This window comes from Mus caroli, unplaced genomic scaffold (genome assembly GCF_978045245.1).
Source record: "Mus caroli unplaced genomic scaffold, Mus_caroli_1 scaffold_3, whole genome shotgun sequence".
In the NCBI taxonomy this organism is placed as follows: Eukaryota; Metazoa; Chordata; class Mammalia; order Rodentia; family Muridae; genus Mus; species Mus caroli.
Window position 1 is genome coordinate 93391922 of NW_028227258.1, and position 25416 is coordinate 93417337.

A 25416-nucleotide genomic window follows, 5' to 3' on the forward strand; every position below is an offset into this window, starting at 1 on the left:
GGGGCCACATTTAGCTCTCGAGAGAACTAGTACAATGATTATTATAAATAAGGACACTGAAAGAATCCACTTGCATTTATGATGTCTCCATTATTATGGCTAATTGAGATTTATCTACTAGGATAGGATTGTTAAGGTAGAGGGAGTAGAATAAAGTGCATTATTTGACAAAAGGATGTTAAATTTCATGTGTACTAGTTGTAGGAGTTATACTTTATAGTATCTTCCTTTCTATTTGGTCAAGCTTCTTGAGTCATCCTGCTTCCAAACACCATTGCCTGTACAGTTCTTTAGATGGGTTAGCTCATTGTGACGTGAATTACAAGCCAGTAGTGATTTGTCCAAAGAAAATAGGGAAAGATATTATGTAATGTGTAAATTATGTATTCCATCCAGAAAATTGGCTATGGAGGACTAGGCATGATAGCCACATACCTTTAGTTTCAGCACATGGGAGACAGAGATAGGTGGATTTCTAGGAGTTGTAGGTCAGCCAGGGTTACAGTTGTTTTGTTTTTGTTTTTGTTTTGTTTTTTTTTAATACAGAAAGAGTGTAGTAGAATTAAACTTTCTAAGATTCTTATTACATAACTCATTTAATAATAAAATATGTGACACTAGCTATTGAATACTTTTTCATAGTTTAGATTGTGTTTTATTTTTTTAATGGGAAATATTGAAAGCATCTTGTTCCACAGGAAGCAGTGTGGTTCCTCTCCAACATCACTGCAGGAAATCAACAGCAGGTTCAGGCCGTAATTGATGCCAATCTTGTACCAATGATAATACACCTTTTGGATAAGGTAAGAAAATATGTATTGGAGTAAGGCAGTATTATGTGGTAAATACTTTTCTGTTTACCAAGACACTATACAGTGGCATGAAAACTATAGTCAAATGTGACTGGTACTAAAGTGTTTGAACATAACAGTAGTATATGGTACAAATGTTTCTATCTGAAAACGTGTCTCTTCCTTGTCATTATTCTAACAAGATAGCCATTACTTTGGAGTGAAGTTTAAACAAGTAGTATCATTACCAATAATAAATGCTGTCATATTGTTCTAAGCATCTTACCACTTTTTTTTTTTTTTTGGTTTTTTTCGAGACAGGGTTTCTCTGTATAGCTCTGGCTGTCCTGGAACTCACTCTGTAGACCAGGCTGGCCTCGAACTCAGAAATCCACCTGCCTCTGCCTCCCGAGTGCTGGGATTAAAGGCGTGCGCCACCACGCCCGGCTTCTTACCACTTCTAATAAGACAAGCTGAACTAGCAAGCTAGCTCAGTGGATAAAGGTAACTGCCAGTGAGCCTAGGGACCTGAATTTTATCCTTTGGACCCAGATGGAACAAGAGAAGAGCGTCTTTTTCACAGAGTAGTGTCTAAGTCAGGGCTTATCCCCATTTGTCAGATGAAACTATTGCATGAGCAAATCACTTGCCCAGAATCCAGTGGCCAGAGAGCATGCTCCTGTATGTCATATTCTTCCTTATGCTCATTAAGACCTGGGGAAAAGACTATTTTGTTTTCAGATAGTCATTTGATACTGCTTGGGAGTAGCAAAATGGTGACTTTCTAATTCTGCCATTCTTTGTGTATTGACCACAATTTTCTTTTATTTTTTTAAATTAAAATATACTTAACATCACTTCCTGTCCTATCCCCTACCTATGTCCTCTCCAATTCCTCCCGTGCCCCCCTTTGCCATCACACTGACGATCTCTTGCTTTGATTGTTACACGTATGAATGCATAGATAGTTAAGTACGGCATGGTGAGTCCATTTTTGTTGCTTGAGTATACAATTTCAGGGTTGACTGTATTGGATAACTAATTATTAGGAAGGTTATCTCTAGTATAGGGTAATTTTCTGTAGTTCTTTGTCAAGGGATGGGACACCATGAGATGTCAACCTTTTACCATTAATTTAACTTAATATTGATATTAGAATTTGTATTCAGGCTGCCATGGCGATCAGCTATCATGGGTCTAGCTTCCCTGTTATTCCTAGGAGGTGCAATCTCACAACAGACTTTCTGGTCCTCTGGCTCTTACACTCTTACAGTATTTCTCATCACTCTTCCATGATGTTCCCTGATCCTTTAGTGGAAGAGTTATGCTGTAGATGTATCTGTTAGAGCTAGACACCCCATGATCTATTGATCTCTGTGTTCAGGCCATTTGTTGTTTTCTGTTATGTTCACCATATGCTGTGAAGAAAAGTTTCTTTGATGAGGTGTGAGAGCTACGTTTATCTGTGGACATAGAGTAGGTTTTAGAATGTAACTAGGATTACACTGGTCTAGTAAAGTGGCAGTAGTAGCATTTCTTCTAAGATCTATCACGTCACTATGAGTCCTGGGTAGCTGACCAGTTTCTAGTACCAAGCATATGCTTTCCCTCTTGTTAGCAGGCCTTAAGTCCAGTTAAATAGCTATTGGATACTGCTAACATATGAGTGCCATTTATTGCACATTTAGGGATATCTAACCATGCTGGTCATTGTTCTGATTCATAGATATCACATGACTGGATGGGACTGTTGATTGCTTCTCCTCCTTTGGCAGCTTTCATGCTTCCTATAGTAGTGTGGAAGCTAAACCACAGGAAGGATGCCTTTAGGTTAGATCTAGCTTGAATCTTCTAGTCTACTGTCCAGATGTGTGAAGTGTCATCAGAAATAGAGACAATCAAGGGCAAAAGCAATAGCCTATATTGTTTGAGTAGTCTCTTGAACCCCTCTGACCAATAACTCAGATGAAGATTTCATGCAAGGTACTGGAGTTTTTGCTATATAGTCTGTCAGCCCAAGTGCTGTAACTTCAATTATGCTGTATATATATTTATATTTATCTAAAATGATATATGATATATAATATACATTAGTGTTGTATTTTCATCTAAAATTTCTAAATATCTAATTTAGATTTATATAAAATATATATTATAAATATTTAAAATATATAATGCATATACGTATATGTGTAGTAATATATACTTTTATGTATCTATAATATGTACATTTAAAGAATAGCTTGTATGTCATGGTACCATCATCCCAGTACTTTAAAGGCAGACACAGCACAATATGGACTTTAAGGCTAGCCTGGACTAGCTCTGGAGACCGTTTTTCCCCAGTTAGATAACTGGGTAGATAGGAAAATGTTCCTGCATGATTCCCTTTCACCTCTCTAAGGATTGGACCCATTTACACCGTTACCTGCCTCACAGAGCCTCAGTCTGATGATTGGTTTGCCTCATTACCATTTGAATTTAGGTTTCTTCTATTTATGTTTTTTCTTAATAAAACATTCTTTCTAGGCTTCTAGTCTTGAATTTAATTGCTTAGGTTATTTCACTTTGTGGATTTTCTGTATTTGTACCTGTTGAGAATGTTAACTGAGTCTAATTTTTGTCTATTACTATGCTGTAGCCATATGTAGGAAGATGTGAATTATTACCGTGTTTTAAATTAGTTTGCTGGTAAAATCTTGAAGATAAGATTATTAAATTCTATATGTTCTACTTTAAATGTTTTCAGTTTGTACCTTTTTTATGAAATTGCATTTGACTTTTATTTACTCTGATATTGAACAGTAATATCAAGTCACACACACAGGAGAATTCACAGAAAGTAATTTTTATTTCTTCAGAATAGATTGGTTGTTGTTCAAGGCTTATCAGCAAATAAAATTGTACATGTATATAACATACCTCCAGAGAAACTTAGAAATAAACATCTAAAAAAATCATTTTAGAAAGTATCTTTTCAAATTTACTCTGTATTCTTGTTTTGTTCTGTTTGTTTTGAAGGGAGATTTTGGCACTCAGAAAGAAGCTGCCTGGGCCATAAGTAACTTAACAATCAGCGGGAGGAAAGACCAAGTAAGTGGAACTCTTAGTTATATCTCAGAACCAGCAAAAATAACAATGTAGGTTATTATACTCTTATACTTAAGTGAATCATTATTTAAAATAATAGAATATTATATTTTGTAGATTGGTTTTGGTTTTAGGTTATATATGCTATTTGTGTGTGTGTGCGCGCGCTCGAGCGCCTGTGCATGCATGCGTAAATATAGAACCAGACACATGCTGAAGATAGAACCAAAGCCTATACTCTGCATCTCACAGCTATGCCTCAAAACTTTGTTGTGTGATTTTTTTTTCTTAATATACATAAAACTATCTCCTTAACTTCCTTTCCTCATAATTCCTTTTTTTTTTTTTGTTTTGTCTTGTTTTTTTTAAGACAGGGTTTCTCTGTGTAGCCCTGGCTGTCCTGGAACTCACTTTGTAGACCAGGCTGAACTCAGAAATCCGCCTGCCTCTGCCTCCCGAGTGCTGGGATTAAAGGCGTGAGCCACCACAACTGACTTCCTCATAATTCCTAGGAGACATGTTTTTCTAGGAGTTAACAATGCTAGGTCTTGGACCTAGAGCTTTTTGTGTGCCAAGTGTAGCATTGCCCACTAACTCAAATTCCTATACTCCGTACAAGAATTTTCTATTCAGAGTAATATCAAGTGAGGCTCTTTTTTTTTTTAAATAGTACTGAGAAATAACAGACTTTTAAAATTAATATAGCAGAAAGAAACTACTATGAGAGAGTCTCCTAACAAATAAATGAACAACTACAAATAAGTTTAATAGCACCAAAACAAAGGAGAAAGTAAACTCAAGTCTCAGAGCTGGGACTAGGAAGCAGGGTGATGCGTGCAAGGAGCATAGGTGTGAATGCAAGGGGAATGTAAACTATTCACACATTGGGTGCAGCAATGTGTGTATAACCTGGGAGGAAAGGTCTCACATCTTGTCCATACAACAGGTAAGCAGGTGAACAAGGAGCCAGTTTGCAACTGACAATGTATTTAAAAAAAAAAAAAAAAGTTCTGTTTTAAATACAAACACGGAGGCTGGGGAGAGAGTTCTGTGGGTAAGAACACTTCTGCACAAGCATAAGGACCTGATTTTAGACCCTCAGTGCCCATGAAATAGGCCAAATGTACCTGTCTGATACTCCAGCCCTGGGCATGGGTGGCAGGGAGCAGACTCTGGGACAGGACAGTATCTTTCAGCTCCAAATTTAATGAGGATTCTGTCCCTCCCATGTTAGTAAAGTGTAGAGTGACAAATTAGTGTACCTGATGTCTTCCTCTGTTGTTGCAAAATAGCCTCTTGTCTTTCTTAAGAATGTTAAAACACGAGCCAATCCTGGAACTCAATACATGAGAGAGGCTGCCTTTGAACTTGGAGCCATCCTCTTGACTTTGCTTCCTGAGTGCTGCAATTACTTACAGGAATGTGGCACTATGTCCAGCTTTTGATTTTAAATTTTATTTTGGGCTGGAGAGCTAACTCAGAGGATAAGAGCACTGACTGTTCTTCCAGAGGTCCTAAGTTCAATTCCTAGCAATCACATGGTGGGTCACAACCATCTGTAATGAGACCTGACAACCTCTTCTGGTGTGTCTGAAGACAGTTACAGTGTACTCATATACACCTATAATTAATCTTTTTTTAAAAAATGTTAAAACACCACAGAGCCAGCAGATAGTGTTAACTGAGCAATCATAGTATTTAAAAAATGTCAGTCATCCTCTTGGTTGATTTAATAATTTTTTAAAAGGGAAAAGATCTTGGGTGTAAAAAAAAAAATAATATTGTTTAATGTAGTCTAACATGGGAGAGATGAGTTCATGTTTTCATAGTCAGAGTTTAGAAGTTAACATTTTAATAAAAAAGGTTGGCAGTTGACCTGTTATATCATTTTATGGTATCCTTATTTTTCAGGTGGCCTATCTTATCCAACAAAATGTTATTCCACCTTTTTGCAATTTGCTGACTGTAAAAGATGCACAAGTTGTGCAAGTAGTACTTGATGGACTAAGTAATATATTAAAAATGGCTGAAGATCAAGCAGAAACCATAGCCAATCTCATAGAAGAATGTGGTGGTAAGTTTATTATGAGATGTTATATGCATTATGCATTTTTAATGTTCTTTTTGTAGCTACCTTTATTTTCTGATTAATATAGCTCCATATTTTTCTGTCTTAGATAATTATATAAAAATAAACTATACTATATTCCATGTGTACAGCCCTGTTTAGCCTTCTGTATATTTTTAAGGAACTGAATTGTTGCCACATAATAAAGCACCATGCTAAAGTTGTAGGAAGACAGTGGTAAACAAAACAGCCCCTCAAGGCATGTAGTTTAGACTTAAAGAGAAATATGAACTGATTTAATGTGCTAATTACCCTAATAGAAATGTACAACAAAATGGGATACCTAATCCATCCTGGAAGAAGCAGGAAGTGACACCTGAGCTGGATTGTGAGAGATGAATAAGGATTAATAAAGTAAAAAGGGATGAAAGGTGTTCCAGGCAGAGATTACAACATGAGCAAAGTCTGAGGTGAGAATTAGCATTCAGCAAATTATAAATAATTCAATATTGCTGAATCACAGAATATGGGATGGCAACTGCCTTGAGTTGAAGCTTGAAAAGCAGCCAGTGATGAGAAGTTGGGAAATCAAGAGCTTTATTGAACAGCACATACTTTATTTATTCTATAGGGAACTAGTTACTTAATCTGGCTTTGGGCCAGAGCCACCTAGAATGTGAACAACACAATACTTCTTAACTCGTTCCAGTTAACATCTAGGCCAAGAAATTGCGCCAGTTGTGGTTGTGGAATAAAATGTAAATGTCCACCTGAATAAGCCTAGTGAGAAGCCTCGGTCTGGAGAACTGTTGCAATAAGAAATAGATACTAGGAAACTGGCATACAGCTCTGTAAGCACTGTAGAATGCTTATTAAAGTATGCTTGAAGCCCCAGTATGATGTCTCTTCCCCACCCCTGAAAAAATAGAAACAGATGATTATTTTATTAGTACTATCTTACTAATGCAGTAAGAAGAATATTAAAATTACTAACGTGACAAATAGATCAAAAATAGTATAATAACCATCAAAGTAGAAAGAGGGCATAGGGAATAGGTTAGAAAACTAATTAGTAATAAAAAATTGATAAAAGTTATTTTAATGGGTGAAATATTTTATATAATAAAATAGAAAAGGTTTTGAGCATTACTTGCTTCACTGGTGCAAGGGAGTCTGTGTTTTATAAATGTCAGTGGGTTCTCCCGTAAACAGTGACAGGCTTTTGGTGTCTTTTACCTAAGTGGATATGTTCAGGTAGATGTCTGACCCATGGGGCCTTTGGAGACAGGAGACAGAAAGACCAGTTAGCAGATTCACAGTGAGCAGGCTACAGTAAGTGAAGCCAGTGATGTTGTAGACAGCAGGAAACAATAGGATTCCAGAAGTGATTATGTGAGGTGTTTGAGATTAGATTGAGGAAAGGGAAGCAGGTTTTTGTTGATTTTTTTTTTTTTTTGAGAAAAAAATTGCAGATGAAAAGTGTAAATGAAGAAGGCAAGTAATAACTGGTCAGATAGTTTTGAGTTTTGAAATCTGTGAACTGTTCTTAGGGAATTATTCAGGTATTTGAATTTTGTTCTTATTAAATGGAACAGTAGAGAAGATAACAGATTTTAAGTAGTATGTAAAGTCCTATGTAGTAACTAAAGTTTTTAATAAAAGAAACACCAAAAGAGAGTGAGTAGTGACAAGCTCCCAAGATAGCTTCCTCTATCCAAAGAATGAGCAGAGGAAGGAGACTTCATGAGGAAAAGTAACGTCTCTTCATTTCGGTAGTCTTTAAATTATCACTCTGTAGAGCATGTTTGGAAACTTAGTGTATATGTGCTTTTTAATGCGCTGCCTATGACTTGATCGACATCCTGAGGTTCAGTTCTCCTTCCCCCGAAAGACTGGTTGGCTTGATTGTTTTCAGTGAGCATCACAGAATCATTATGTTAATTGCTGGTATCTTCAGTTTCTTTTTCATAGATATTAAAGGGCTGGGCAAATGCTAGAAAGAATATGTGCTCATCTATTTTTAATAATCAAAAGTAATTTTACACTTTTTGTGAACATTGCTCTGTAATTTACTTAATAGATTATTAATTGGCATATTTACATGCTGTTGCTCAGATTGTCAGTCTCTTTAAGGTAAATGTCCTCTATCTACAAGCATGAACTCTCAGTTTAAGACTTATCAGTGGAAGCCGGGAGTGGTGGCGCACGCCTTTAATCCCAGCACTCGGGAGGCAGAGGCAGGTGGATTTCTGAGTTCGAGGCCAGCCTGGTCTACAAAGTGAGTTCCAGGACAGCCAGAGCTATACAGAGAAACCCTGTCTCGAAAAACCAAAAAAAAAAAAAAAAAAAAAGACTTATCAGTGGAATAGATCCCTAAACGCTATAACCCAGAAATTTTACGGTACAAAGATGGCATTATGTGTTTCAAGGTTACTGTAACTTCTAGCAGCACATTAATTATCATTATTGACTTCATAAAATTTCTTGCAGGACTGGAGAAAATTGAACAACTTCAGAATCATGAAAATGAGGACATCTACAAATTGGCCTATGAGATCATTGACCAGTTCTTCTCTTCAGATGATGTACTTAATATCTTTATAGTTTTCTTAGTTTTATATGCTAAGCAAATCTGAATGGAAAAATACAGTAAACTAGGATGTATGTATAAAATTTTTTGCAATAGAATTCTAATAGGTACGTGACAATAATATTACTGTCTTTGAAAACAAATTTCAGTATTTTTAAATCCCTTTAGAACATTAACTCAAGAATAAAACAATAAGAATTTTTGTTGCAAGAGAGTTTCAGGACAGCCAGGGCTACACAGAGAAACCCTGTCTCAAAAAACAAAAAACAAACAAAAAACAAAAAGAATGTTTGTTGCACTGAATAAGCTGGCTTCTCTCCAGTTCTCATGCTTTTAAGTTGGTAATAACATGTCTATAAACAAAATAGAAAGTAGTGATACCAAACATAATGGCATTCAACTCTAATTCCACCACTTCAGAGCTAATGCAGAAGAAAAACTAAGAAGTGAATTGAAGGCTGTTTCTTAGCTGTGTAGTAATTTCAAGGCCAGCCTGGATTATGTGAGACTCTGTCTCAAAAAAGAAATCAGATGGCAAGCAAACAAAACCAGTAGTACTAGTATAACCTATAATAAGTCCTTAATCCATATGTTCAAATGTAATTTTTATTGGTGGCTAAAAGCAAATAAGATGAAGAAACAAGATGAGCACAGTAAATCATGAAAATGAAATGTACTATACAGTATGATATGGAGTGTTACAAAGTAAGATTTATTCATAGTACCACCAAATTACAATTATAAGCAAAGGATTGTTTATTTGGCTGGGGTTTGTTAGAAAATGTTTTTGCTATGTATGCCAGGCTGTCCTTTGAACTTTGAGCAGTCTTCCTACCTAACCTTCCAATGCTCATTCTGAGTATAAGGCCCATACCACTACTCCCTATATGAATTACGTTTCCAACTTTTCAAGATAGAAGTTTCAGGGCTAGAGAAGTGGATTGGGGACAGGATATTAAGAGGTCTGGCTCCTCTTCCAGAGAACCCAGGTTCATTCAATTCCCAGCTCCCACTTAGTGGCTCACAACCATCTGTAGCTCTAATTCCAGGGAATCCAAGGCTGCCCTCTTGCTTCCATGAGTACCAGCTACCCCTGTGGTTCACAGACATACATGCAAGCAAAATACCCATGTACATAACCAAAATTTTTAAGAAGAACTCTAGTTTCATAACACATTTCCATATTACCAAAAAGAGTAAAGTATTAGAAAAAGAAAATCATGGGCCGTTAGGAATGCCCTCACTAGGACTAAAGGGGGTTCATAGGGTAAAGGCTGACAATCTGAATTCAGTACCTAGAACCATCCTATGTGATGGCGAGCACCCCAACTACCCCAAGTTGTTGTCTGACCTCCACATGTGCACCTCCACACAATAAATACATATATGCATGCATGCTAATACAGAGAAACAGGCTGGAGATTTCACTCAGCAGTTAGATCGATTACTGGTCTTGCGGAAGCGGAACACCAACTCCCCCAAGTTGTCCTCTGACCTTCACATGTGTACCATGTGGCATATGCTCCCACATGATGGATAGATGATGGATGGATGGATGATGGATAGATGCAAGCAAATATTGAAAACCAGCCTGCAGAGTTCAGTTAGCAGTTAAAGGCAAATGTTCCTCTTGTGATAGATCCACTGGTTTCTAACACCCACATGATAAATCTAAACAGAAAAAGAAATGTCAGCCGGACGTGGTGGCGCACGCCTTTAATCCCAGCACTTGGGAGGCAGAGGCAGGCGGATTTCTGAGTTCAAGGACAGCCTGGTCTACAAAGTGAGTTCCAGGATAGCCGGGGCTTTACAGAGAAACCCTGTCTCGAAAAACCAAAAAAAAAAAAAAAAAAAAGAAATGTCCACACTAAATCTTACTTAAATACATAGTTAAATACATCATAAATAAAATCCAGACAAAGCGTACTCTTAAGGAAAGATAGTGTAAATCCTGTCTCCGTTTGTTTGTTTTTTTGTTTGTTTTTGTTTTTCAAGACTGGGTTTCTTTATGTAACAGTTCTTGCTGTCCTGGAACTTGTGCTTGTAGACCAGGCTGGCCTAGAATTCATAGAGATCCATTTGCCTCTGCCTCCCGAGTGTTGGGATTAAAGGCATGCGCCACCACCACCACCCAAGTATTCAATTTGGAAGTTCTAAGTTGTAGTTGGGAATAACAAAGTTATACAGTTCTGAAAGTATAAATATAGAACATTTATTTTTGCTAATACATGGTTATTTGAAGATTTGGGTTGTGCTTTTTGAGACAGGCTCTTGTTGTGTGGCCCTGGATGTCCTGGAACTCACCATGTAGATAAAGCTCGGTAGAAAATAAATGATAGTCCTTCTGCTTTCCCTTCCCAAGTGCGGAGGTCAGTGTACGTGCCACCATGTCTTCCAAGTGTAAGAGAGCGTACTGTCTTATACTTTCCTAAATGTAAGCGGGATTACAGTGAGTACCAGTGTTTACCCTCTCCATTTAGAATCTGGGGCCAATTCCAGTTTTCTATTTCAATAAGGTTTCCATCATATATTCTTGTTTCTTCACATCCCTTAAGGAAAGGAGTTTACAAAGTGTTTCAGCTTTCTAAAGGATGGTTGTACATTCAGGGCACACACTCATCACTTAGATGTGGTCTGTCTTTTTAGGGGGTAATGGAAATATTACTGTGATTCAATTTTTATATACTTTAAAGCTAATCATTTCATTGGTTTTTTTCCTCTTTCCTTCAGATTGATGAAGATCCTAGCCTTGTTCCAGAGTCAGTTCAAGGTGGAACATTTGGTTTCAATTCATCGACCAATGTACCAACAGAGGGGTTCCAGTTTTAGGAAGATGTTGTGGAGGTTAGGTACAATGCAGCACCGAGAAACATATATATATATACACATATATATAAAAAGGGTTGATCCATCAAGCTTGGCTCATGGGATCTGCTGCTGCATTAAATCGGGAGAGAAAATGTGAAGATTTCATTTGGAACCACAGAAAATGCCCAAATGAGGTCAAGGTGGCGAGTGGGTGCGAGTGAGAATGAGTGGCAATGTAAGGAAAACTTGACACGAATGCTTATTTAGGTTGAGAGGAAAGGGCTACAGGTCACAGGTCTTCGGTGCCTGAGACGGAGCATTGACTTACTCTATCAATTGAGAAGTGAAATGCCATCATCATCAAGCCTTGTAAGCATAAAAGCGATGCCCATAGAAGTCAAGGAAAATGAGCCCAGGCCTCGCTGTGAAGCAGTGTGTGAATGGACAGTGTTGAATGAATGTCTGGCTCCGTGGTAGAGAGCCAGGTTCATCTTTCAAATCTAGGGCTCTTCGCGCATGAAGCAGACTCCTAGTCCTGGGGTGACTGTGTAACGAGAGTATGGTTGTGGTGCTGTATGTGGACGCATGCAAGCTTGATTTGCCTTCAGGGGGCTGATAACAAACCTAGTAGATCATCAAAGTGAGAGCGATCACAAGTGTTAATGTACACTGGACATGAAAACAAAGACCGGTTTAGCAGCAGACATTGGTTTACTCTGCAGCCTGTGTTTTCTATTCTCCCTCTACCTTATCCCCCACCCCCGCCCCCACCCTGCCCCTTTTTTATTTAGTTTTATTTACTTTACCTAGTATGGCTTTTTTAGTTGCTTCTCAAGTCAGAAAACTTCAGGAAGGTTTCCCTGTGCATTTGCACCAGATGAGTGTTTGATGCTATGAAAAGCTTTCCATATCATCAAAACTAATTTGTGTAGATTTTTGCATGGAAAAAAATCATAAATTTCCCTCACAATAGACTGTGTTGCAGTACACAAGTTGCCATAATAGTATAAAATGTGCTTTAAAAGCCATTCTTTTCATTTTCAGAGATAACATAAAGATCTTTGCATGAAGTAAATCTACAGCATAGTTCATTTTTAGATTTTGTTGAGTCCTGTAAAGAAGAAAAGTTTCAGTTGTGATAGAATACCGTGCTGTGTTTAAATGTTAACTTGTTTTCAAACTTTGTTTTCTATGAAAATGATATGGAAACTTCTAAAATGGAATTTGGTGCATATGTACTGCTGAATAAAGACCGATGAAGAGGTTTGAGTAGATGTACAAATCAAGTAATGGTTTGAACACCTTTAATAATATGCCTAATCTGTTTAATTGTTTTAGAATCTTTTTATCTTAGATGTAGGCAGCCATGAACAATCTATTTTGAGCCACTTTAGGGAGAAAAACTTTGTATTTTTAAAACTTGCATAAAAATTATGCAAGTGGTTTTTATAAATTGGAATAATACCTCAGTTTTGAGGTTATGCACACTAAATTAAATATGTCATAAATTAATTTGTACAAAAAGAACTCTTTATAAGGTGGCTCATTGTAGGAAATCCTGTGCCTTCCCCTTTGAGCACAAGTGTTGCATGAACAACAGTTTGCTATAAGAAACATACCAGGTTAGCCACCATTAGCATCTATATCTACTTTGTGTTTAAAAATCAACTGGTAATTCTGAAACACTGTAGAATGGATAAAAATTATTTTGTGATCATAACTCTTTGTTGAACTAGAGTATTTTTGCAGCATTCCTTGTCATCAAAAACATGGTTAAACTTTAAAACTAGAAGCAGCAGAAAACTAGCTTGTAAAATTTATTCAAGTAGAGTACAGGCTAGGCTGTCTTGGGGAAATAAACATTAAAACTTAAAGCAATGTTTTACAAGGGGCGTGTGTGTGGTGTGTGGATTTCTTTTTCTATTTAATGTTTTTAAGAGTATACCTCAGTGGCTCCTTTTAGCTTCTTATCTGTCTTAAGCCTTTTTCCTAGAACCACCATGAGACATGTCATAAGCCCTGTAATTTCATTCTGGGGGTATCAGTATTTCAGTTCACAGAACTTGTTCAGTTGACACCATCTACAAATGGCAGTGTCTCTCTGTTGACACTAACCAAGGCTTTGACCTTCCTTCACTTTCTCCAGTCAAGAGGATTAAGAGACAGCTTGAGTTATATAGCCAACATGTGGCTCCAAATGATAAAGTGCATACAAGGCCTTTTTTTTTTTTTTTTCCAGAAAGCTTAAATTCTGATTTTTTTAGTGAACAGTAATCAGTGCACTTGTAGTAGTAGGCCAGCTATACAGAATAGTTATCCATGTATGTATATATATAAAGAATCCTGGTAGGTAGCTGAGCATGTAATTCTAGCTCTTTTAGGCAGGAGAATTACCAAGTTCAAATCCAGCCTGGGCTTTATTGTCATAAGACCCTGCTTCAGAAATTAATGTGTAGGAGCAATATTCCTGTCTCTAAGGGCTACCTGAAGGTCTAATTATTTGTCTAAATAAGGTCTAACTATGATCTATATAGGACATTGGTTTGTTTGTTTTTTTTTCTAGAATTCTAAGGTGTGCTTTTGTATATCTGAAATTTGTCCCACATAAACAACTTTTTAAAGATTCTCCAGTGATCTAGGAAATTGATTTAATTTGAACAGAAATCATTATTATATCTATAAGAGTGAAATAGAGTAGTAATTCTAATAAGCTAAATGTTCTTAATTTTCATGATCTTAAACTGCCATTTTTGACATCAAGCCCCTTTCAAGTACTAAAAAAGTGAGACTATTATGTTAAGAAGTATGAGTATGTGTTTATTTTATAATTTTGAAAGGCATCAGTAATTGTGTGTAATGGTGAACCTGATATTTTCTATATTGCACTGGGCCAAACCTATAGCATTGAAGCTGTCTACACACCATTAAGATGCACCAGACGAGCTTAGTTAGGGTTACCTTGACTGCACCTCATAGGGTTGAAGGTACTTCTTGCTTTTTTTTCTTTAAGGTCTGAAATGACTGGGTTTGTTGTATTATCAGTATAATTCATGGAACCCTTTTCCAATTCTTTGTTGTTTCAGATTCAACAAAAGTTAGAAATAAGTTTTTGTCTTTTAAGTCTATAACTAATTACCTCAAGCTTGTTGCCCTAGAACATGACACATGTTTGTTTCACAGTTTCTGTAGGTCAGAAATCTACTTTAGGTTTGGTTAGAGTCTCTTCTCAGGGCCTTACAAGTCTGAATTTCATCTGAAGCAAGGGCTCTTGCTCTGTGCGTTCATGTGACACAATCCATTTCCTTGTAGCAATAGAGCTCCTGGCTGCTTGCTTCTTTAAGACTAGCAGGAGCCTCTCTGATCTCAGGGGAAGCCTGTGCCCTCTTTTGAAGGGCTGGCTTGGTAAGGTCAGGTCACTCGTCCCCCGGGGTAATTTCTCTTTTGATTAAAGCCCAAACTTTCATTATACTTGCAAAGTCCCTACACATTTGATGCATTCTGACCCAAGACAAGAGATATTGTCAATTAGATTAACAGATTCTGCCCTGTAGCCAGAAGGTATTGTACAAGGTTTGTATACCAGGTTGTTGGGGGCTGTTGTACAGTCTACATATTACTACAAAGGTTCACAATTGGGACAATTTAAAAGTAATTAACCCCACACAGTATAAGCTACATTCTTTTGTTAAGATTACCTGTGAGAGCCCATCAAAAATTCTGGTTCAGCTTCCCTCCAAAGTACATATACATGCAGTTTCCATGAGGTGTTGGGATTTCTAGGAGCTCCTGAGCTACACAATGAAGTGATTGATTCTAACCTCTTACAGAGTTATGAGAGGAGGATCTGTCCACAGCCACATAGTGTAAAGGACCAGGTTAAGGCCTCGGTTTCTACTTCCACTGTTAGGCAGGGTTTCACGTTACTATTTAAATTTGTAAATCAGTGCACAGCAAACACTCGGTCAAACCTTTTTAATGTTTAAATTTTATTTTTAAATTATTGCCAACTATGTTAGAGGCCTAGATATTTGAGTGTCCTTACACCTTTTTTTATGTAGTTACTTATTGGCAAGATTTATTACATATTGCATAATATAAAGAAATACAGATGGCTCGTCAGTATTATCCAAATACCTTAATAGCAAATCTGCTTAAAATTCAGCCTTCAAATGCTTTAATTGTAAACTTGTTAAATAACCACAAAACACATTAAAACCTGTTCTTTTTAGGGCTGGGGATACAGTTCAGTTGTATGGTCCCTGTCAAGCATGTGAGAAGCCAAGCACTGCAAATATATGTGTGAGAGAAGGGGTGTGTGTGTGTGTGTGTGTGTGTGTGTGTGTGTGTGTGTGTGTACATGTATATGAATATTCATAGGTGTGGTTTATTTAAAATACATAGATAAATGTTGCTGTATAGGTGTCCTAATTAAATCACAGTGTGCATTGACGGCCATAGTAGAACCTTTTTTATAGAGGTTAAACTCACTACGTTGCTGAGACGGGCCTCTGTCTCCTTTCTCTGCTCATACCATCTTCATGCCTCAGCCTCTGCATGCCACTGCATTTTCCTATGTAGTGCACATTAACTCTTAATAAATGATGCTGTAGGGCTGGTGAGATGACTCAGCGGAAAAGAGCACTGACTGCTCTTCCAAAGGTCCTGAGTTCAAATCCTAGCAACCACATGATGGCTCACAACCATCTGTAATGAGATCTGATGCCCTCTTCTGGTGTGTCTAAAGACAGCTACAGTGTACTTACTTATAATAATAAATAAATGTTTAAAAGGATGCTGTAAAGCCCAGCACTGTGATCAGAAGTAGTTGTCTACTGGACTTAACTTTATTATTAAATGCTGCATTAGTCATATGAGAAAAAAAGAATTAATATGCCCCCCAAGCCCCAGAAATTAACCTAGCAATTCCATTAACTTGAATAGTCCTAAAAATAGCAGGCCCTTTAAATAATAAAAGGTTTGCTCTGGATGCCTGTGTCAAGCTCTTCTTTTTCTGACTTTAATAGCTTCTGCTTTGGCAGACCAGCAGAGTATACAGGAAAGTGCCTCCCACCGGGGCCACAGCAGTCAGTCCCTTGTGGTTCCTGCTCCTGCCCTCTTTCTTGCCTTTTCTCTACAAATTTCATCTCTTCTGTATCCCGAAGTATATTACCTTCTCCACGTTACTTAGTTTTCCCAATCTATCAGTTCTAGTTGTAATAGTTGTAAAGATATTTGGGGCCTCATAAGATGGCTCACAGAGGAAAGGTGCTTACCACCAAGCCTGATGCAAGTTGGATCCCTGGAATCCACATGGTAGAAGGAGAGAACTGATTCTTGAAGGTTGACCTCTGACCTCCACAAGTGTGCCCCCATTACTTACACACTAAAATATTAAGAAATGACCTTTTCTATTTATTTTTTCTGTATCTCTTAAAGCTTTATCCTATTTTTCCTTAACTGTATTTGACTTCTGCTCTGGATAGATCTGTTGGACTGATTTTGACTTTCTTGTAGTAATTGAATACCCCATACATAGTAAATTTTAAAGAGGTTCAAGTTGGATCCAGGGTCAGGGGCTGCATCTAGTGATGGCTGTCCTCTGGTGATCAAGTATATCATATGACAAGAGGTGGAGCGATAGTGTGTATATATGTGTTCTTTTACCTGATGTCTTCTTACCCCACAAACCTTGCTTCAAGCGGCTCTAATGACCATGGAAACTCTAGTGACCTTGTCTAACCTTACCATGTTCCAGATGCTCCACCTTTAAAACCGATAGATAAGTTGTCACCCTTAATAACTCAATGCGTAAAGGCTTGGGAGACATACAACAGCAGTAGCAAATGAACTCTTGACTATAGTTGCTAATTTTACCCAATGTTTCCTCCAATCTGCTTTTTACTCTAATTTGAAACAACTATTAGGAATAGCTAATAATCTACATGTTTTTATGGTAAACTCAATCTGGTTATTTGCCTTCCAGATAATCCCCTCAGTGTCCCTCTCCATTCCTCGAAGCCCTTCCTCGTTAGTATATACCTGCCTTTTTACCGTGTGTGTGAGTGTGTGTGCTAGCATGCTAAACACCACTGAGCTACATCCCCAGCCTGCCTTTTTATTGTTTAAGCATACCGTAATACTAACTCTCGGACTTGACTTAAGAGTGTCTTTTTCCAAAGAAATATGGAAACTTTCCATAACCTGACTCATAATTGATGGGATGTTCTAGATAACCTCTCCCACAGTATTAAGGGTTTTATCTCTGTTCAACCCTGCATGAAACACAGCTATCAGGTATTCTGGATAGCTTCTACCTCTAGCCATTTCCCCTTAGATTTGCCAATGTGCTGCCTTTGTAAACAGGTGAAGTCTCAACAAATCTAGTACCTCCCAGTATTCCACATCTGTATTTTCATTGCTGGCTTACTGCTCTTTAACACAGTGGTGCCTCTGGCCATCTTAAACATTTAACCTGAGGCATTATATATGTGTGTGTATATATATGGAGGATTGTTATCTGAACGGTAGCTTTGCTCTGGTCTAAGTCCGCTGTGGCTAGAGTACTGCAACTTTGTCTTATTCCCTTGAATATTTTAAACCTATGACCTTCAGGCAGTCAGGAATATAGCTAAGCCTACCTCCCATCCTTGCCATCCCCATTAACTCTCATTTTGCAATACGTGTTTTGTGTTGATGGTGATTTTTCAGTCTGTAGTGTCTGTTCACTCATTGCTTTCACACCTGCGTTTCCTGTCTTTCTCCTGCTAGATTGTAAGCTCCTTATGGGCAAGGTCAGCATATCAGCAACGCTCTGTAAACATGAACGTGCCTCAATTCTGTGGGCACTCAATAAACGTGTGTGATAATGATGCGACTTCTCACATGACTACCTAAAAGTCTTTTCAACCTGAATTTTTAAAATCTCCCTCACTACTTCAAATCTAGGGACTTTGTGTAGGAAGGAGAGAAACATTTCTCCTTCATAGAGAAAAGCTTGTTCCTTTCTCCACGTCCAATCTGGATGTCTGGCATCCACAGGATATCGAAATGGGTCCTCATGTGTTTTACAAATACCAGTTTATATACTGTGAAGCAGAACCTGTGTCTTCTAAGATTCATAGTATAGCTCTTTTGAAGTGTTGTTTATTGAAGTAATTTTCAATTGTAATAGATTATGCACAAAAAACCCAAATCATAAAGGTGAGTAATGATTTACTATGAAACTGGTTGATGGTGCTGATTGACCACATCACCACATAATTACAAGTTTGTCTGGACAGGTGATCAACATGATCCTGACCTCTGCCTCTGTAGCCACTTAAATATACCACCTCTTTGGGGCGTGGAGGGTCTCAGGTTTGTTTTTTTGTTTTTTTAGAAAAGGTCTTGCTTTATGACCCAGAATGGTCTCAAATCCAAAATCTTCCTTCACCTCCCAAGTGTTAGGATTACAGGTGTGCTCTATCATACCCAACCTTTACTGTACACTTCTACAAAATCTTTATAAAAGCTCTCATACTCTAGCACAGGTTTTAGAAGAAGAAAAACATAACATTGTTGTACTTAAGTGATTAGAGCACTGCTTAATATGCACAAGGCCCTAGATGCAGTGCCCACAAATAGGAAGTAAGTCTTACAGAATTTCTTTTGAGTATGCAAACCTTTAAGTCCAGCAGATTAAATCCAAGTAGAGGCAGGCAGATTTCTAATTTGAAGGCCAGTCTGGTCTATCGGCTGAGTTCTTGGACAGCCAGAACTACAAAATGAGATCCTTTCTCAAGGATGAGGTGAGGAGGTGGGGTTTATATATTGCTGATAATGGCAAGAATCGTGTAGCTGATTGACAAGGACATAAAACATTCTTAGGGAGGGTTCTTTCATTACTTATTTGCTTCTTTAGGGGTACAAAGCAATCCTGGGGCTTTCCACTCGCTAACAAGTGCTCTATCACTTAACTAAACGCATCCTCCGCCCTTCACATACTCTTTAAATGAGTGACTATATGGGGGAGGAAAGGATAGATCCCAGAAGTGGAGAGAGTCAGAAAGTCTCCAAGGAAAGTGAGGACTAAACACAGCAAGAATATTGAGAAGGAGCCAGGCTGAGCAACACAAGAGTTTTGGAGGTGTGGTTTGGGAATCTTTAAGGAATATCATCACTTTGGTTCTTTAAGTAAATTTGTCAATTTGGTTGTGAGATAAGAATGAAGACAAGAACACTGGGGAAGCTTTTAGAGCAGTTGGTCATTAAGGGTTTGCCTGAGTATAGCATTGTGAAGTTGAAATAATGAAGTGGGGCGACCTACAACACATGGGGTCTTGGGAGATCAGCAAGTTTTATCTCAAAGCTCCAGATCCAGTTTGTCCTGTTGTGTGGTGCCATGCCAACATTTTTCTTTATAAGCTGGTTCAGTATTAAGCCTTCTCCTAGCTCTAAAGTGCCACAGCAGAACTGTTTACATGACACTTGTGGGAGCTCCAGCTGATCGTTTTTATCACTGGAACCCAGTGGCCCTTGGAAACCATCTCCTGTGCTTTCTTAACTTAGAGACAGAGAGACAGAGCAGTTCAAACAAGCCATTTCTGCAGGGTGTCATATAGAAGTGATGAAAGTGTTCAGACTTTGTGCAAGGGCTAACTTCATATTCCAAATTAAACTAGAGAAAACTTTAAATGCTTCTGTAGAAAATCAGTGAAATCTCATGTATAAACTCAACTAGAAAACGAGTTTAAAGTTACCCACACGTTGCAGACAACTTCATAGGAAAAAAAACATAAGCAGAAATATTTCAGGTATTGTAGATGTTCAGCATCTTTAATCACAAGAAATCTATCCAAAAATGTTTCTATACTCTGTCATTGAAGTGGCTTGCTGCTAAGGATGCCTGATGGGATACTACATTCAACTTGTTTCAAAGTATTGCGGTGTCTAGGGATGTTATATGTGCACTTTACTTTGCAATCAAACAGTCCCACCCCTAGATAGTTGCTCAAGTGGACACATAAAAGGCCTGTACTTGAATACTTGGAGCTTTGTTATCCACAGTTGGTCCAAACTGGAATCAGTTCATTCGATTGGTGCATCAATGTAATGGACTAGCACTCTCCTGTAAGAAGAAAGGGATACAAGGTAGGACATGAGTGCATTTCAGGAAAGGTTATGCTGACTGTAGGAAGTCACGTCCAAAGTGTCACACTAGCGGGCAAGACTGAAAAGCACTAAGCAGCGGGTGTGCAGTGGGGAGGCCCATAGGGACCTTGAGGGAGAGTGGACAGAATTTCCTTGTAAAATTCATAGAACTACATCTAAAAAGTGAGGAGTTAATTGTATTATTTTTTGTTGCTTTTTGAGACACAGCTTCACCCGATAGCATGAACTTGCATCACTCTTGTCAGTCCAACCCCATCATGTGCTGCGCTTACAGCATGGTTTATGCTTCTATTTTAAAATGCTGCTGTTGGAAAGTGAAGAGCTTAATGGTAGATCACTTGTCGTAAGCTTGATATTGGACAGGAAAGTGGGGGGAGTGAACAGAAGTGGGGTTTAAATGAAAAGTTACACAAGTTTTTGAAAGACATTTAATGTTTAAATAGAAACTGGTATTGTGGTCATTATACTAGATTTTATGATTTTATTTGGTTTTGATGTTTTTCTTAGGGTTTCTCTATGTTGGCCTGGGACTCACTATGTAGACCAAGTTGGTCTCTACCTTAAAAGCAGCCCTCCGGGGCCGGGCGTGGTGGCGCACGCCTTTAATCCCAGCACTTGGGAGGCAGAGGCAGGTGGATTTCTGAGTTCGAGGCCAGCCTGGTCTACAAAGTGAGTTCCAGGACAGCCAGGGCTATACAGAGAAACCCTGTCTCGAAAAAACCAAAAAAAAAAAAAAAAAAAAAAAAAAAAAGCAGCCCTCCTTCCTCTACTTCCCTACTGCTGGGATTATAAGGCATGCATCACTACACAGCAGAAAGCAGTTTAAGTTTTAGATCCTGCAAGTGTTTTGTATATTTTTTTCTTCCATAGTTATTTTGCCACCACAAGGTGGCAGTATTAAAGGCTTTCAATAGAAGCGCATGTTTTACAAACTTGTCTCATGCCATGTTATTTTGTCTCTGTTTTCTAAGGGCTCAACTGAGGATTGAAAATGTGTAAAATATATTTTCATACAATGTAGTATTTTGGGGAAGCCACATAAATATTCTCCTCTTATTTACTAATTGTATCTTTCTCATCGGTTTTGTTGCGTTTGCTTTCACTGAAGAACTGCAGCCCATGTGAGGAACAAGAAACAGTATGAAAGGCTGTACTGAACTGGTTCAGCCTTCCTAGCCCACAAGGCTACTTCCAAAGCCTGAAATGATTCACCACTACCATCCTATATAGATCAGTGATCGCCAAGGTTTGTTGTTGGTGATTTGTTTCCCTGCTAGTCTGAACTCACTACATAGGCAGGCCTCAAACTCAGAGTTCTTCCAAGCCTCTGCCTCCTGTGCTGAGATTAACGTTGTGTGCCAACACCTGGTAGCTTTATTTTTCTATAGATTTTTTGTTTTGTGGTTCTTGATGGTGGTGGTTTGGTTTGCATTTGGGTTTGGTTAGGTTAGGTTTGGTTTGGTTTGGTTTGGTTTTTTTCCTGACTTTCCAGAAACTTAGTCTGTAGACCCACCTACCTCTGCCTCCCCATGTTCTAGAACGAGGCATGCACCACCACAACCATTTCTTTTTTTAACCTTTAAGCTTCTGAGTTTTACCAACTTTAGATATTATGCTTTAACTGTAACACGAAAGACAAAAGTCTTAAAATTTGAGCTCATTAAAAATAGTTTCCGGGCTGGAGAGATGGTTCAGCAGTTAAGAGGACTAACTGCTCTTCCAGAGATTGAGTTCAATTCCCAGCAACCATATGGTGGTCCACAGCATCTATAATGGGATCTGATGCCCTCTTCTGGTGTGTCTGAAGACAGCAACAGTGGGTTCACATAATAAATAAACCTTTAAAAATATTTTTTTTTCTACTCTCTTTTTTAGAATGTTTACCAAGGTATTTTTAAGAGTTTTTATTGGTTCCCTTTTTCTTTTGGGGGTTACAGGGAGTTCAGGATCAAACCCAGGGTCTTGGACATGCTAGGTCAACATTGAACAATGAACTATCCCCAGTCCTGTACTCTATATGTAATCCTTTCTGTCTATTGTTTCCGTTTTCTTTATCTCTGAACTCTTGGGTTTATAAACAGATATCATTTCCTCATCACACTTCCCCTTTTCTATCTCACTTGAGACTTCACAAGAGTTACTATAACTAGTGTGGATTCATTCTGTTTGGCTGGCATGTGTTTTTATAGATTTTGGCAATATTCTGGGGCCTTTTTTCTTTGATAATGTTTTCTCTCTTTGGAACATAAAGGCTGAAATTTTTTCTTCTGTGTAGTGTTAGAGATCAAACCCAGGTAAGTCATGAATGCTGGGAGACACTAGTCTGCACAACATCCCTGCCTCCCACCCTCTACCTCCAGCATTCTTGGAGACTTCCACATTTACACCATCTACTTAGCCTTCTGCTGATCTCTTTTGCATCAAGTCAGTATTTATAAATGTAAATGGGACACTGTTATACTGGAAGATGTCAGCTTGGATTTTGATACCAGAGAAAACAGTACCTAACTTCAAAAGGTAGGCTACTCTTACTAGTAGCTAATATGGCTTCTGACTTTAAAGCCAGAACTCATTTACCATTCCAAAGATCCTAGGGCCCTTAACAGTTAAATCTACACTGCCTGTGTTTATATTTTATAAGCAGAAAAACAATGACTAAATAACAGCATCTATCTATGACATGGTTTCTTTTTTGTTGGTTTGTGTTTGTTTTATTTTAGGTTTGGTTTGGTTTGGTTTGGGGATTTTTGAGATACCATTTCTCTGTAGCTGTAGCTGTCCTGGAACTCACAATGTAGACCAGGCTGGCCTCGAACTCAAGAGATCTCCCTGCCTCTGCCTCCCAAGGTGTGCACCACGACTGATGGGCTTGGTTTGTTGAATATTTTAAACAGTTGAAAATTAATCCTCAGAAAAAAAGTCCTTTGAAAATGTGCTTTTTGATAATGTACCTGTCGGCAAAGACCTATGTGAACAAAGCTGCCACGTACTGCTGGTCCCTGGGGCTTGAACATGGCCCCCTTATTCAGTTATATCTTCACTAGCTTTCTGGTTCTGATTGTTTCCTTTACTGCCTGAGCTTGGATGTCAGGGAACTTGGCAGTGTGGACCATATTGGCCTTGAACTCAGAGATTTTCCTTAGTGCTGGGATTAAAGGTATGTACCACCATGCCTGGACCTAAACTTTTCTTTAATTCTTTTCACAAGATAGAAGCTTAGCTGGGTGGGATCTTGATCTTTAATCTATTATCTCCTTGAACACAAGATTTAGCTCCATACCACTTTCTAGTGCCCCTTTAATCGTTGAACCATACATTTTGTATTTTTCCTTTCTCAGCTTGGAATGTTTGATCAAAATGCTCTTCATGAGAGTAAACCATAATACAGAATCTATTTTAGGCTGTTTTGCGATATCTTTTGCCAATGTAATTAATCTAAATCTCTTCACCTTAGTCTTAGATGGACTGTTCAGACAAGGGCAAAAAGCAGCCACATTCTTCACCAAATTATCATGAGAAAAGTCTTTAGGCAACAAACTAAAAATCTCTTAAACATTTTGAACCAGGTCCCCACAGTCGAAATCACACTCAGCACCACTGGCTTCCATGTTCCTACTAGTATGGCCCATTAAGTCCAACTTAAGCATTCTAGTGTTTTCCTAATCCAAAGTCCCCAAATCTATATTTCTTCAAACAGAAACATATTCAGGCCTATCAGAACAATACCCCAGTCCCTGGTACCAACTTCTGTCTTACAGTTTTATTGCTATGAAGAGACACCTAGACCATGGCAACTCTTATAAAGGACAACATTTAACATAATTTTTAACATAATTAACATTTATTTTTAACATAATTATGTTAACATTTATGTTTAACATAAACATTTAACAGGAAACTGGCTTACAGTTTTAGAGGTTTAGTCCATTATCATCACTGTGGGATGCATGACTGCATCCATGCAGACTTGGTGCTGGAGAAGGAGCTAGAGTTCTACATCTTGATTCATAGGCAGCAAAAGGGGACTGAGTCAGCACTGAGAGTAGCTTCAGTATATATGAGACTTCAAAGCCAGCCCCAACACTGACACTTCCTCCAACAAGGGCACACCTACTCTAAGGCCACACCCTCTAATAGTGCCCCAAACATATGAGTCTCTGGGAGTGGACAACCAGTGATGGGTTTAATTTGAAGCCCATATCACGATGGGGAGCCTATTCCTGACACTGCTTGGATGACCAGGAACTGGAGGCTTGATGGCAGAGAGACAGGGTGGAACCAAACGTGACTTGCCGAGGCAGGGGAGGGGAGGTAATCAATGAAATGATTCCTGATGATGGTGTGCTATACTTCATAAATCAGTACCTAGTCCAGTCATCAGAGAGTTGCTTACAACAGCTGATGGGAGTGGATGCAGAGACCCTCAGCCAATTTAGATTAAGAGGGAGCCCAGGTTGGAGGTCTCTATTGGATCCCTCTCCTCCAGGATTGGGGAACCCCACAGGTGAGAGGAGGAATTGTAGGAGCCATAGGGGCTCAAGATATTAGGAGAGTATAGCCTGTGGGAACCCTAAGCAGGGCTCATGGGGGCTCACAGAGACAGAAACGGCGGTCTCGGAACCTGCGTGGATCTGTGCGAGAGGTTCTCTGCATCTATGTTATGGTTGCTGGCTTGGTTTGGGGCACTCCCCACAGTAGGGGTGGGTATATCTCCGACTCTTTTGGCTGCTCTTGGGACCCTTTTCCTCCTACTAGGTTCCCTCACCCAGCCTTAATGTGAAGTTTTTGTGCTTGGTCTTACTGTATTTTGTGCCATGTATGGTTGATGCCCCTGGGAGGTCTGTTCTTTTCTGAGTGAGACAAGAAATGGGGGAGACTTTAAGGGGAGAGAGGGGAGGTGGGAGGCGATTGGAGGAGTG

The 25416-nt window shown here is 38.6% G+C and overlaps 1 protein-coding gene across 1 annotated transcript in view; it reads left to right on the top strand.

Moving 5' to 3' along the window:
- Positions 1 to 18216, top strand: part of Kpna4 (karyopherin subunit alpha 4) — a 64566-nt gene extending 46350 nt beyond the window's left edge. Inside the window, exons 13-17 of the mRNA XM_021158205.3 lie at positions 699 to 803; positions 3813 to 3884; positions 5793 to 5955; positions 8440 to 8534; positions 11270 to 18216. Coding sequence (XP_021013864.2) covers positions 699 to 803; positions 3813 to 3884; positions 5793 to 5955; positions 8440 to 8534; positions 11270 to 11368 — 534 coding nt within the window. The 3' untranslated portion in view covers positions 11369 to 18216. The remainder of the gene's footprint in view (positions 1 to 698; positions 804 to 3812; positions 3885 to 5792; positions 5956 to 8439; positions 8535 to 11269) is intronic.
- The last annotated feature ends 7200 nt before the right edge of the window (positions 18217 to 25416 follow it).